A 14,719-nucleotide genomic window follows, 5' to 3' on the forward strand; every position below is an offset into this window, starting at 1 on the left:
GTCCGGGAGAAGCCCATCAGTTGGACAAGTGCAAGATCTGCAAGGCCTTCGAGCCTCACATGAGGAAAGAGGAACATTTGATTAAAACAACTCCATATGGAGTAAGCCCTCTGTCTGCAGCAGAACCTGGCCCCTAGCGCCTAGCTGTGAAGCGCTCCTCCAGCGGTGCCGACCACGGTACCGAAAAAGGACTCGGCATGCCTACCCAGGGGCTGGCAGTCTCCCGGGCCACAGAAGCGTTCTCCCCTGCACCGCTCTCATTCACCGGCTGCCCGTAAGAATCAGGCACAGGCAAAGTCTCCCCAGCAGCCTGTCCCGTACATTGCTCCCCTGATGAACAAGGTACATTATCAGTTCATGGCCCTCCCATTCAGGCTGTGCACAGCTCCTCTTATCCTCACCAAGTGCATGGCAGTGGTGGCAGCCTTTCTTCGCCACCACCACGTGCATGTCTACCCTTACCTGGATGACTGGCTGCTTTGGGGCTGCTCCCGCCAGCAGGTGGAGTCGTAGGTGCAAATGGTCAGAGACACATTCGATTGCTCAGGTATCATTCTCAATGTCAGCAAATCCGTCCTCACCCCGACTCAAAGAATAGAGTTCATTGGGGCAGTTCTGGATACGAATCAAGCGAGAGTCTTCCTGCCAGAGATGAGGTGCCTGGCCCTTTTGCAGTTAATCAGCAACCTTTGCAGCTTTCCCTCCACCATGGTGAGGCAGTGTCTCAGGCTGCTGGGCCATATGGCGTCCTGCACTTAAGTGGTTCAACATGCCAGGTTATGACTCAGGCCTCTGCAAACGTGGCTTGCGTCTGTGTACTGCCCAAGCCGCGACAGTCTGGACATGGTGCTGACCGTCCCGAGGCACACCCTCGATTTCCTACATTGGTGACTAGATCCCCACATGGTAGACGCTGGGGTTCCTTTTCACCCTCCCCAATCCACTTTAACTCTGGTAATGGATGCAGACGTGTTGGGCTGAAGAGTGCATCTCAGGAGCCTGACAACTCAGGGCTTGTGGCAGGTAGAGGAACCGGCTCTGCATATCAACATCAAAGAACTCAGGGCAATCCGCCTCGCCTGCCAAGCGTTTCTCTCTGCCTTGCAGGGCCACTGTGTTGCAGTACTGATGAACAATACCACAGCCATGTTTTATATAAACGGACAAGTGGAGCCTGATTGTCTCCTCTCTGTCAGGAAGCCCTCCTGCTGTGGAAATTTTGTCTATCCCACTCCATCCTTCTTCAGGCTTTGTACCTGCCAGGAGTTCAGAACGTGCTGGCGGACAGCTTGAGCAGACGTTTCCTCACGCACGAGTGGTCAATTCATCCGGACGTCATCCAGTCCCGGGTTTCCCCGAATTGATCTGTTCGTCACTTGGGTCAACAGGAAGTGTCCAACCTTCTGCTCCTTCAGGGGCCACAGCCCAGGCTCGATCGCAGATGCGTTCATGATTCCATGGTCCGGTCATCTGCTGTACGCCTTCCCGTCATTCCCGCTTATCCATAAGGTGCTTCTCAAGGTCCGCAGGGACAAAGCAGAAGTCATACTGGTGGCCCCAGCTTGGCCTCGCCAGTGCTGGTACCCCACCCCTGTGGACTTTTCGGTTCGGTCACTGGTACGGCTACCTGACCTCATTTCACAAAATTATAGTCGCCTCCTTCACCCAGACCTTCAGTCGCTCCATCTCATGGCCTGGAGGATCCGTGACTGAACCAGGCAGCGCTTGCCTGCTCGGACCTGGTGAGACAGGTGCTTCTGGAGAGCTGCAAGCCATCTGCTAGAGCCACATACAGGGCGAAATGGAAGAAGTTCTCTAGCTGGTGTGCCCAAAGGCAGGTACTTCCACTCCAGGCTCCCATCCCTTGTATCCTAGATTATCTTCTGTGCCTGAAGGACCAGCATCTGGCATTCGGTTCCATCAAGGTCCACCTCACAGCCATCTCAGCGTTTCACCCAGGCGTTTCCGGGCGCTCGGTGTTCATGCACCCCATCGTGCGTCATTTCCTGCAAGGTCTGGAAAAGATACATCCCTGATGAAGCCCCCTATTCCGGCCTGGGACCTCAACCTAGTCCTCTCCCACCTCATGGGCCCTTCCTTTGAGCCGCTAGCTTGTTGTTCGCTTCTTTGCCTCTCTTGGAAGGTCGCTTTTCTGGTGGCTATCACCTCGGAATGATGCATGTCTGAACTGCAGGCCCTCATGTCTGAGCCTCCATACACTATCTTCCATAAGGACAAAGTGCAACTTCAGCTTCATCCAGCCTTCCTTCCCAAAGTGGTGTCCCACTTCCATGTTAGCCAGGACATCTTCCTGCCAATTTTCTACCCAAAACCACACTACAGTCCCCACGAACAGCAACTGCGTTCACGGGATGTCAGGAGGGCGCTCGCTTTCTATATTGACCGCACAAAGCTGTTCCGCAAAACAACCCAGTTGTTCGTTGCCTTAGCAGAGCAGATGAAAGATTTGCCAGTCTCTTCCCAGCAGACCTCCTCCCAGATCACGGCGTGTATCTGCGCTTGTTATGACTTGGTGAAGGTTCCGCCGCCTGCCATCACAGCTCACGCCATGAGGGTGCAGGCCTTGTCGACAGCCTTCCTGGCCCATGTACCTCTCCAGGAAATCTGCAGGGTGCCAAGTGGTCTTCAGTGCACACCTTCACGTTGCACTACGCCATTGTCCATGAATCTCGGGACGATGCGGCCTTTGGCAGAGTGGTACTTCGGTCGGCTATACCTTGACTCCAACCCCACCTCCGAGGTAAGGCTTGGAAGTCACCTAACTGGAATTGATATGAGCAAGCGCTTGAAGAAAAAACAGTTACTCACCCTTTTTGTAACTATTGTTCTTCGAGATGTGTTGCTCACATCTATTCCATTCCCCACCCCACCCCCCCTTCCCCTCTGAAGGAGTTGCTGGCAAGAAGGAATTGAAGGTGGGGTTGGGCTGGCAGGATCGTATATAGAGCGCCACGCCAGGGGGCTCCACAGCCGGCCCAACAGGTAGCTGCTAAGGAAAAGTTTCCATCAGCCGTGCATCCGGCACACGCGCACACCTAACTGGAATAGATATGAGCAACACATCTCTAAGAACAACAGTTACAAAAAGGGTGAGTAACTGTTTTTTTCCAGGTTTATTGTACCTCCTTCTGAAGCTGCTATTGTTACAGATGGTATACTGCACTTAGATGGATCACAGTCCTGGTCTACTATGGTGTTGGCTATGTATACTCTATAAATATCTGATCGGATTCCCACTGATACCAATGGGAGTTGGATTGGGCCATAGATTCCGAGTATGAAGGTTAAAGCAAAGGGTGCTTATTAGTACTGTAAATAATTCTGAATGCAAACTAAGTTCTCTGAGAGGACTTCAAACTTCAGATATTTTAGTAAATTTTCTAATGTCCCCTGAGAGCACAATTTAAAGATAGTATGACCATCAAAAGGTGCTATAATTTGAGCATCTGTAGTGCAGATAGAACTGCTCCCTTTGGAAAATGGAGAAAGTTTGTATTTAAATAAAACTTGTTTCAAGAAAGAAATTATGAGTTATTGTTTGTATTCTGATGGCAACCAGGTCTTAAACCCCAGTAGCATTGGGTGCTGTCCATGGCCCCTGCTCCAAGGGATTTATAATCTAAGATCTGGATTTTACATTTGGATCTGCTAGCGCAAAATCCAGTGCTTATCTGGAATCCTGTTTACTTCAGTAGGACTCTATGCAGGTGTAGCACTCAGCACAAGTAAGTCTAATGCCTAATAAATATTATGGCCATAAAGGACAAAAAATAGATGATGTATTGGGAGAAAAAGAAAAAAAAATCAAAGTGATCTGAATGGTTGAGAATGATTCTTTTTAAAATTTATCGCCACCTACCCCTCTAATAAGCTATTGTGTTACTGCTTTTTGACAATGGTTTGCTATTATTCCTTGACTATTTCCTATTCTTTGTTTTTCCTTTATTTAAGTAATTATCTAGGTTTGATCAGCAAATTTTAGTGTGTGTCTGGCACTTGTATGTTAAAACGAAAGCTTTTAGAGCTGAAAAAATTCACCCTCTTCTATGTTAAGATTAAATCTTGTATATTTTCTTCAGGTCAGCAGCCTTATTTTACATGTTGAAGAAGCTCATACTCTCCCAGTAAAACACTTTACTAATCCGTATTGTAACATCTACCTGAACAGTGTCCAGGTAGCAAAAACGCATGTCAGGGAAGGGCAGAACCCTGTATGGTCAGAGGAATTTGTCTTTGAGTAAGTCTTGCTCTTTTTGAATTATAATAACATTTAAAAACTTGATATTTCTTAATACTTTATAGGTAGTGTGTTGATGATGATTAATTGAATTTTTATTTCTATCTTATTAAAAATTGACTAGATGGTTATATATACATAACCTTCATTCAGCCACACGTTTTTCCTGTTGCATCCTAGATATTTTTGTTTAATGTAATATAACAGCAAGTGTATGACTAATAAAGTTTTCTCTGGATGGTGGAACTAAACAATAGAAAATAATGTGTAATTGAACTTTTTAGTTTAATTAAAACGCCAAAGGAGTACAGTATTAATCAAGATTTTCTAATTTTTTCTCTAGTGATCTTTCACCTGATATCAACAGATTTGAGATAACTCTTAGTAACAAAACAAAGAAAAGTAAAGATCCAGATATATGTAAGTCTTATTTCTGTAAAAGAGAGAGAGATATATTACATGAACAGAGAACAAAGCTGTTTTCCCTTTGCAACACTTTTATCACTCTTGTGTAGGGTGGTTTGATTTATATTTTGATTTAAATCATTCATTTTAATAATGATTTAAATCAGCAAGCAGGAAACCTCAATGTAAATCATTGATTTTAATCATGTTTTGCATTGGTACTTTATATTTTCCTGAAGAAAGATTGATTCTCATTGGTTGTTAGCTATTAAAATATGTTGAATTGCAACTAAATATAATACACTAAGTTTGATGCTTTTTTTTTGCCAACTTGGTGAATATGCCATATGGATACACTCTTATTTAAGCAGTTTTAAGAATCTGAATAAATAAGTTGTTTTTTACATTTTTAGTGATGATAGAAAATGGTGAAAAAGTGCATTTCTTATTTGCTAGATTTTTTTATTTGTAATTTGGGTCAAGCTCGAGTGGGATGGAAATTCAGATTTGATTAAAAATGCTCAAAAGCAATTTAATTTTAAAAAATTAAAACTACCTTAAAAGTGCTGGATACAGAAGAAAAAAATGTTTATCATAAAATTTATCGTAACATTTTGCATTTAAAAATGATTTATTAAGCAAAGGAAATATCTGTAGTAAGTGACTTGAATTGATTGTGTGGTCACCATGTTTGTCAAGATTTTAGAGCTAATAGATCTCATCCTCTCACACCTATTCGTATGTTGGGAGAGGAAAATAAGCTTTCTTGCTTTTTTCAACTCCAAATTGGTTTCTTAACTTTGCTTTAACTAGACATTTAGCTGAATAAACTGAATATGAAATGGGAAAAAAAAATTCTCTCTGCGCCTGCAGAAGAGGCCACTGTTGTCAAAAGTTAATTAGCCCTTCAACATACTCTGGTTCCAGGAGCTTAGCCAGTGAGTTTAGTTCAGTGGTTTGACTTTCTTTAAAACCTGGCAACAAATATATGCTGCTTAGTATTATTATTATTAATGTTTAATTTAAATGATTTTAATAGATTATAATTATTTTAGGCCTTAACACACACATTGTGAATTTCAACTATAATTTTAAACAGGTTTATTTTAAAAGATACCCTCGCATTTAATGTACATAAATCCAATTAAAATCAATTTTTTAGTTTTTAAATTGATTTTATCCACACCAAAACAATAGTCGCACAACAGAAGATAGATTTCTGCATTGCATTTTTGCAATTACTCTATGTTGTTAGTGTATTCATTCCTTAGAAGTACCTTACTGACGTATTAAAACTTTAGAAATAGTATATGTTCTCATAACTGCAATAAAATGGTCAATAACTTAGTTAAAAATTATCTTTTGTCCAATGTATCTCACTAGATATATCCTAGACTAGCTATTACACTATATTATGATACTACCTCTCATCAAGCAGGAGGAAATAGGCTGTGAATCTTATCCTGTTCTATAAAAGGCAAGACTCCACCTAAGGTAACTTCCTTGATCTTTCGGATCTCTCCAAGACTGGCAGTATGGAGTTTGCTTAGGTCTCTCCAGTTCTTTGCTGTTTCTAGTTGGATTATGAGGGAATAGGAGGGGATGAAGGAAAAGGGAACAGGAAAAGTGAAAATTCTTTGGTTTCTAACAAAGCCTCAGTACCCTATTGATCCAACTGAGCCTGCCTTATGTCCTGGACATAATATCACAGAACTACAGCAAGATGATGCATCCCAGTCCTCTTAGCCTCCATGTCACAGCTTGGATGCCTAATGGTTAACTCCTCAGGAAACAGAGTATTCCCTGGAGGTTCAAAACATTTCTTTAAATAGCAGAAAGCCATCCATCAGCTATACTTACTTGATGAAGTGGAGAAGATTCTCTGTATGGTCCCAGCAGAAAGATACTCCTCCTTTGCAGACTTCCAAACAATATATATATTCTGGATGATCCATCTAAAAGTGAAAGATCTCTGAAAGTTCCCTTGGCAGCCATTTCTGCATTCCATCCTCTGGTGGGGAGGAAGAGCTTTTTTTCCCCCAACCCCAAAATCTTTTTGATTTTTGAAGGGGTTAGACAGACTTATCCCACATTTAACAGACCCCACAACTTTTAGGGATCTAAATTTGGTTTTGTCAGCTCTAACAGACACCCCGCCTTTTGAACCTCTGGCTACTTGTTTGCTTTCTCATCTCTCGATATAGAGTTTCTGGCGACTATTACCACCACCAGGAGAGTGACAGAGCTGCAGACTGACTCCCCATATTCTATAAAGGTAGTCTGTTTACATCCAGAGCTTACATTTCTCGCTAAGGAGGTGACTGATTTTCACCTAAATCAGACTGCATACTTCCAACTTTTTTTTCCAAAGCCTCACTCTCCTAAAGAGACTTCATACTTTAGACATCTGCTGGGCATTAGCTTTTTACCTGGACATGACTAAACAGCTTTGTGTATCCTCTCAATTATTCATCTCCTTTTCTGATAGAATGAAGGAGCAACCTGTCTCTTCTCCTGCATTTCTCCCTATATTCTGCTGTTATGAAATGGCTCCGGCTTCTACACCAGAGAGTGTTTTAGTACATTCTACAAGAGCACAAGCTGTGACAGCTGCTTTCTTGGGTCAGGTACTCATCAGTGACATTTGCAGGGCTGCAATTTGGTCATCTGTTCATACTATCACGGCTTATTATGCTCTCTCTCAAGCTTCAAGAGATAATGCTAGATTTGGGAGAGTTGCATTGCAATCCTTGTTCAGTTAGATTCTGAAATCTTCCTTCATCTTGAACTGCTTGCAAGTCACCTGAAGTAGAATGGACATTTGCAATCATTTGAAGAGAAAAAATGGATACTTACCTGGTGTTACACATGTCCATTCCATGACCCACCCTCCTTCCTTTCTTCACTGGATTCCAGCAAGAAGGGGTTGAGGCAGCTCCATCCTTTTGTACCTTTTGCTAGCAGCAAGAGAACACGGAGGGTGTATGTGCCCGCCCCAGCAGCCACTTTGGCTGTGGTGGACTTGATGTGCACGCACTGAAGTAGAATGGACAAGTGCAACAAATCTCAAAGAACAACTGTAACAAAACAGGTAAGTTCCTGTTTTGTTTCAGGCGAATAAAATGCTTTTCAGGTTTCCAGTTCTCCAGGCTCAGTGTTACTTCTCAGCCTTCAGTGTGGTTCCTGCTGTTCAGTCTGCCACTTTGCAGGCACAGTTTGTGCCTGTCTATAACATAGCTCATCCCCCTTGCTCCCACCTCCCTGCTATTTGTTCTGTGTCTGCTTTCCTCACTTGCTGTCTATCTGTGCTGTTCATGTTGCCTTTACTGCCTGACATATTCCTTTTGGGGTTAGCTTAGACTCCTCCCAAGAACTGCACTGAGTACATTCTTGTTCCAGCATGTTCAGACTTACCCTCCCCACAGCCTGTACACTTAGCTCTCGGAGCAGGTTTGCTTTCTGCAGCACAAGTTTTCTTTTGTGCAGCAAACACTAGTATCTCCTTCAGTCCTGGTCCCTCCCCCTTTGAATACCTTTACAGGTTCTTTAACCCACCTTTGAGCTCCCCCAAGATGTATCCCATTTGGAAACTGCTATAGAAAATTATATTGTTGCCATTTGGACACTTTAGATGAATATAAGAGATGATCCCACAATCACCTATTTCCACTCCATCTCTATTCCCTATCCGCTACTCCTTCTTTAAATACACATTGATTTAAGATGCATGACTTGGCTCAAAGGCCTAACAGATGGATAGCTGTCCCTCTTAGAATGAAACTGTGGATTTGTATGAGTCATCAGATGAGCCACCATCAGTGGGAGAATTCTTCTAAGTTACCTGACCCACTGAGGCTATAGGCTGACCCATTTCTATAGATCAGGCTGACCCACTGATCTATAGAACTTTTAGCTTCTTGGGTCTGGAAGCTTACTATCTCCCTTTTCCATCAGCTTAAAAAAGACTCTTCTGGAAGGCTGTTCTCTTAAATGAAACTGTTTGGGAGGTAGTGAACCAGGAGAGGAGTCTGACAAGGTAGTTAGAAGTTAAGATAAATAGGCTTATAGAAATGTAGGTCTGGAAGGGACCTTGAGAGGTCATCTAGTCCATCCCACTGTGCTGAGACAGGACCAAGTAAACGTAGACCATCCCGGATAGATGTTTGTCTAATCCATTCTTAAAAACCTTCAATAGAGGGGGTTTCACAACCTCCTTTGGTATTCCAGTGCTAAATTGCCCTATAGTTAGAATGTTTTTCCTAATATCTTACGTAAATCTCCCTTGCTACAGATTAAGCCCGTTACTTTTTGTCCTACCTTCAGAGGGCATGGAGGACAAAAGATCTCCATCCTCTTTATACCAGCCCTTAATGTATTTGAAGGCTTTTATCAGGTCCACCTTCATCTTCTTTTCTCAAGACTAAACTCGCCCAGTTGTATTAACCTTTCCTAATAGGTTAGGTTTTCTAACCCTTTTATCATTTTTGTTGTTCTCCTCTGGACTCTTTTCAGTTTGTCCTTATCTTAAAGTGTGTGGGCTCCAAACTGGACATAGTACACCAGCTGAGGCCTACCCAGTGCTGAGTAGAATGGAACAGTTATTTCCTGTCTCTCACGACACACCTGTTAATATATCCCAGAGTAATAGCTTTTTTTGCAACTATATCATATTGTTAGAAGTTTGTGACCCACTGTAACCTCCAGGCCCTTTTCAGCAGTTACTACTGCCTCGCCATATATTCCCATTTTGCATTTGTGCATTTAACTTTTTCTTCCGAAGTGTAGTGTTTTGCACTTGCCTTTATTGCATTTCTTCTATTGAATCTTATTGTTTTCAGACCAATTGTCCCATTTATGAAGGTCATTTTGAATTCTAATCCTGTCTTCTAGAGTGCTTGCAACCCTTCCTACCTAGGTGTTATCCGCAAATTTTATAAGTGTATTCTCCACTCTATTATCCAAGTAATTAATGAAAATATTGTTTAGTATTGGACCTAGGACAAATTCCTGTTAGACTCCACTAATTATGTCCTCCAAGTTTGACGGTGAACTATTGATAGTATGACAAAGTTCCTCCTCTACCTTGGTGGGTTTTGCGCTTATTGGCGGATTTGCTCACCTCGGAGATTCATGGCAGTCCTCAGTTTGGCCATTTTTGTGAACCCACAGTCCAGGTCAACTCCTCCAGTATCAAGTAGGGAGTTGTGGGAGATAGGGAGAACCTGGGTCCGCACTCTACTCTGGGTTCCAGCCCAGGGCCCTGTGGATTGCAGCTGTCTACAGTGGCTCCTGTAATAGCTGTGCGACAGCTACAACTCCCTGGGCTACTTCCCCATGGCCTTCTCCCAACACCTTCTTTATTCTCACCACAGAACCTTCCTCCTGATGCCTGATAATGCTTGTACTTCTCAGTCTTCCAATAGTACGCCTTCTCACTCTCAGCTTCTTGCACCTCTTGCTCCCAGCTCCTCGCACGCACAACACAAACTGAAGTGAGCTCCTTTTTAAACCCAGGTGCCCTGATTAGCCTGCCTCAATTGATTCTAGCAGCTTCTTGATTGGCTGCAGGTGTTCTAATCAGCCTGTCTGCCTTAATTGTTTCCAGAAAGTTCCTGATTATTCTGGAACCTTCCCTGTCACCTTACCCAGGGAAAAGGGACGTACTTAACCTGGGGCTAATATATCTCCCTTCTATCACTCTTCCTTAGCCAGCTGGTCTGACCCTGTCACAATAGCTACTTTTTGAATATGGTCTTTCAACCAGTTGTGCACTCACCTTATACTAATTTCATCTAAACCACATTTCCCTAATTTGCTTTTGAGAGTATCATGTGGGACTGTGTCAAAAACCTTATTAAATTCAAGATATATAATCTCTGCTTCCCCCATCCACTAGGCCAGTAACTCCGTCAAAGACGGAAATTAGGTTGGTTTGGCATGATTTGTTCTCGTCAAATCCATGATGGATATTAAATATCACCCTATTATCCTTTAGGTGGTACCCTTAATTAAAAGTCTTCACTTCCTACTGAGTCTGTGGCTTTGCTCCTGATTTCTGTGACAACTAGGTGAATGCTTCTCTGAGAGTCTCAGGAAATCACAGGTACCCACTTTGAGTTGATGTCCAAGGTTCTTATTTGGACCTGAGCAATAATAGATTACCTGAGTTGCAAATGCTATGATTCACCTTCTGGAGGAATCTTTGGATGTCTCCTTTGAGGCCCACCCAACAGGTAAGGTGGCATTTCCATGCTGGCTTTTAGAGCATGGATATGGTGTTGGAACAGTGAGAAAAGTAACAGGCTCCTGTCCCCCATAATAAGGAGCAGCTATTTGTGAGAAATAAAAGCAAAAAAAAAAAATTTTTTTTGAGACAAAAAAAATTCTAATTCCAGTGAATTCTGTCCCATAACTCAAATCACCTGTAAGCCACCTTCCTCTTTCTCTCCCCTGGTAGAGATAATTTTCTATATTGCCCTTTTCCCTGTGTATATCTCCTCTCACAGACAAGGATGATAGTCTTATCAGTAACTGACAGGGTATTCTTTACCCAGACCATATCCCTGACTGCTAAGCGAGCTGTTGAAGGTATGACTTTCAACATGTGAAACTTATTTAAAGGTAATTTGGTTTTCTGTAGTCTTCTCTTCCCTCTTTTTAGGGCAAGGAGGAAGTATCTAACCTCAGAGAGGTGAGTAGAACCTCTCCTGATGTAGGACAGGATGATTGACCGTCTTTCTTGCTTCCTGGTAGATGGACTCTTATAGCATACTAGTGCTTTTATTTAAGATGGGGAATAAGAGACTGTCTTACCTCACGTTACCACTAAGTAATTTCCCCTTATTAAGCACTTACTATGTGCAGTATAAATGTATTTTCCCAAAGAAGCTTTCAGTCTCTCTCACACACTTTGTGCCAAGCTGCCAGGCAGCCATTTTGGAGTCTAGGCATCACCGGAGGGCAGCGGTGCTCTTATCATCTCACTTTTCCCCAGTCATTCCACTAAAATGCTCCCCATGCTAGAGTGTGAGTTATGTAATTCTGGTTCTATTCCATTTGTGTTTTTCCTTATACTAGAAAAATCCCTAGTCAGCTAGTTAAGACTTTTTCCAGCAGTGAAAATCAGACTGAGGGGCCAAGATCTGGCCCCTTATCTTGAGCTGTTGGAAGTTACAAGGCTAAGAAACGGATACAGTTTTTTCAGGGTTTTAATTCTCCTGCCATAGGGCACGACAGTGTGTGTCAAAAGGTGAGTGTAAACACAAGTGTTGTTTCAGAATAGTGTTTTAATATTTGTTTTAGTATTTGTTTTTGGAGTTTGCACATTATGAACATTCATTACACACAATTTCATAGTTATGTTCTCTATTAAAGAGCCTATAGTGTATTCATAAATAATTTTGCAAAACATTTGATTGGGAAACCATTCTGTTTAGTCAATACAGATTTTCTGTATTTTTCTGACACCAATTTGTGTTTAAAATCTGTATGTATGTGTGTAAACATAATATGGCTGGCTTAAAAAAAAAGTAAAGAGTTCCGTACTGATGCTTGAAAAATCTAAACAAATAAAATGTGTTGCTAAACTTCATCTTCTGCTTGTTCCCCACTGAAAGCTACAATGTCATAATTGCTTTTGGTAAGGATTATCATCGAAAGATAAAACCATCAGGTCAGGAATAAGCTCAGTAGGAGATGAACTATTTAGAGAGCTAGATACACAAATCATTTAAAATAACTGTCATCTTGTGTTTTCACTTGGATGAAGATGGCATACACTATTTTTATGTGTAGAAAAATCAACTGTTAGTGTTTCATCATAAAAGGATAGATTGGAAAGGAATACATTTCCTTTTGACTAACAGTAGCCTGTTGTCCAGTACAGTGATCCAGTATGGTCTCTACAAATCACACCATTCTCAGCAATTGTTGCTAGGTAGGATACATTTATTTTCCTTTAGAAAATTGTTGCTGTGATAGTCAGCAACTGCTCTGCAGTCCCTCTGGTCATATCGTTCACTTGGATTTTAAGTCTAAGCATCAGGGCTGTAGTATTTAAAGTTTGAGCTGGGGAGATGTTCTAGCTTGGAAATGCTACCACAATCAAAAGAAAAATGAGAAACTTCAGAGTAAAGCTTTATTACCCACTGTTCCTATCAAGTAAGGTAATGTACCTGTACACTTCACCTGACAATAATAACATTTGAGCATCAGCAAAACAAAAAAATGAATATTGAACCAAATGACGTGTGAAGGCATTAAAATTTAGACTCTGCACTTGGATTTTCAAGAATATTTTCCCCCAAGATTCATGTAAGTAGAGGATTGTGCTTAGCTAGCCCAAAGAGATAACCCATTCACACGTGCAGTAGGCAACTAGTCAACTAGAAGATGAAGCATCTCACCCATTACCTGCCTGAGTTGGATAAATGGATTATCCCATATCAGCCCATATCAAGGCCAATGAGTACTAGAATTGCCACTGGAAGGTCCCAAAGGATGCACAGTGGAGGTGATAGTATTCTGTCCTGTTACCTTGATATGTCAAAAGACATAGTGCTGCAAAAATGAGGCAAATTGATGGCACATGATTATTATTAATAACTTACGTTACATAGCACCATCTGTATGCATTATGTTTGGCAGAGAAGTAAGACAACAAGTTTGTTTCCCGAGGTCTTACAGTTGAAAAATAGACATCTCATAATGAGAGAGAAAAAGAAACAGACACTGCCTGGCAGGTCCAGGCAGTCTGACAAACAAAATGACTTGAAACTTGGGCTATGCCTCTTAAAACTTCACAGGAGTATTTATGTAGGATGTTACCTTCACCTAGTGTCTCTTGAGGCCTGTCAGTGAGGAAGTGCCTTTTCAGAATAGCCAGCACTCATTCTTGAAGTAATCAGCCAGTAGGAAAGGTGCTGCATCTTCCTACCAAGCTGCCAGGTCAAAGAGTTAGTTGCTGTGGGGTGTGACTGGCAGTGGATGGACTGGTAAAGGTCATTGCTCTGTTTTAGTTCTGTTGATTAGCTATGTTCCTTGCATGACTTCTTAGGTGATGGTATAATTTATTATTCATATTAAGATAGTGCCTAAAAGCCCCTATTGTGCTAAGCACTGTACAAAGACTCATTCTTTCACCTTTTAATGAATTTACCATTCTTGGACTGACTTTTGACATTCACCTAGGCTGTCAGATACATGTGGGAAGGGACCCCTTTGTCTTCACTGTTTATAGTACTTAGCATGGTGGGACTCTGATTCTTGATTAGCGTTACCAGATATTACTATGATACAAATATAACTAATCTGGGTGAAATCATAGAAACTGGGGGCCACAATGATTACCTGAAGAGAAACAGTGTGAAGTGTCTTATTTCTTTTATTAAAAAAAACATAATTTTCTAACTTTAGCACCTCAGCCTGGTTTTAAGTGAATATTTAATTTAATCCTAAAAATAATAAAAATTAGATGTGTGACATCCATTGTTTTATGCTGATTTTGTTTTAGAGAGAGGGGGGAGAAAGTTTGTCCTACTTAACAGTTAAGTAAGGCAATGTTAGAATGAACAATGTGGAAGAATGAGCACAGGGTTGAGAATCAGGAGGTCCAGAGTTCTAATTCTAACTCTCACTGATTCACTGGAAAAGGAGTACTTGTGGCACCTTAGAGACTAACCAATTTATTTGAGCATGAGCTTTCGTGAGCTACAGCTCACTTCATCAGATGTTTACCGTGGAAACTGCAGCAGACTTTATATACACACAGAAATCATGAAACAATACCTCCTCCCACCCCACTGTCCTGCTGGTAATAGCTTATCTAAAGTGATCAACAGGTGGGCCATTTCCAGTATATAAAGTCTGCTGCAGTTTCCACGGTAAACATCTGATGAAGTGAGCTGTAGCTCACGAAAGCTCATGCTCAGATAAATTGGTTAGTCTCTAAGGTGTCACAAGTACTCCTTTTCTTTTTTCTTTTTGCGAATACAGACTAACACGGCTGTTCCTCTGAAACTGATTCACTGGGTAACCTTGAACAACTCACTTCTCCTT

General features: G+C 41.8%; 1 protein-coding gene across 1 annotated transcript in view; it reads left to right on the forward strand.

Moving 5' to 3' along the window:
• RASA1 (RAS p21 protein activator 1) overlaps positions 1-14,719 on the forward strand; it is a 118,312-nt gene that overhangs the window by 81,236 nt on the left and 22,357 nt on the right. The window contains exons 14-15 of the mRNA XM_073344424.1: positions 4,101-4,258; positions 4,602-4,678. Coding sequence (XP_073200525.1) covers positions 4,101-4,258; positions 4,602-4,678 — 235 coding nt within the window. The remainder of the gene's footprint in view (positions 1-4,100; positions 4,259-4,601; positions 4,679-14,719) is intronic.

Source organism: Lepidochelys kempii, chromosome 5 (genome assembly GCF_965140265.1).
Source record: "Lepidochelys kempii isolate rLepKem1 chromosome 5, rLepKem1.hap2, whole genome shotgun sequence".
NCBI classification, from domain to species: domain Eukaryota; kingdom Metazoa; phylum Chordata; order Testudines; family Cheloniidae; genus Lepidochelys; species Lepidochelys kempii.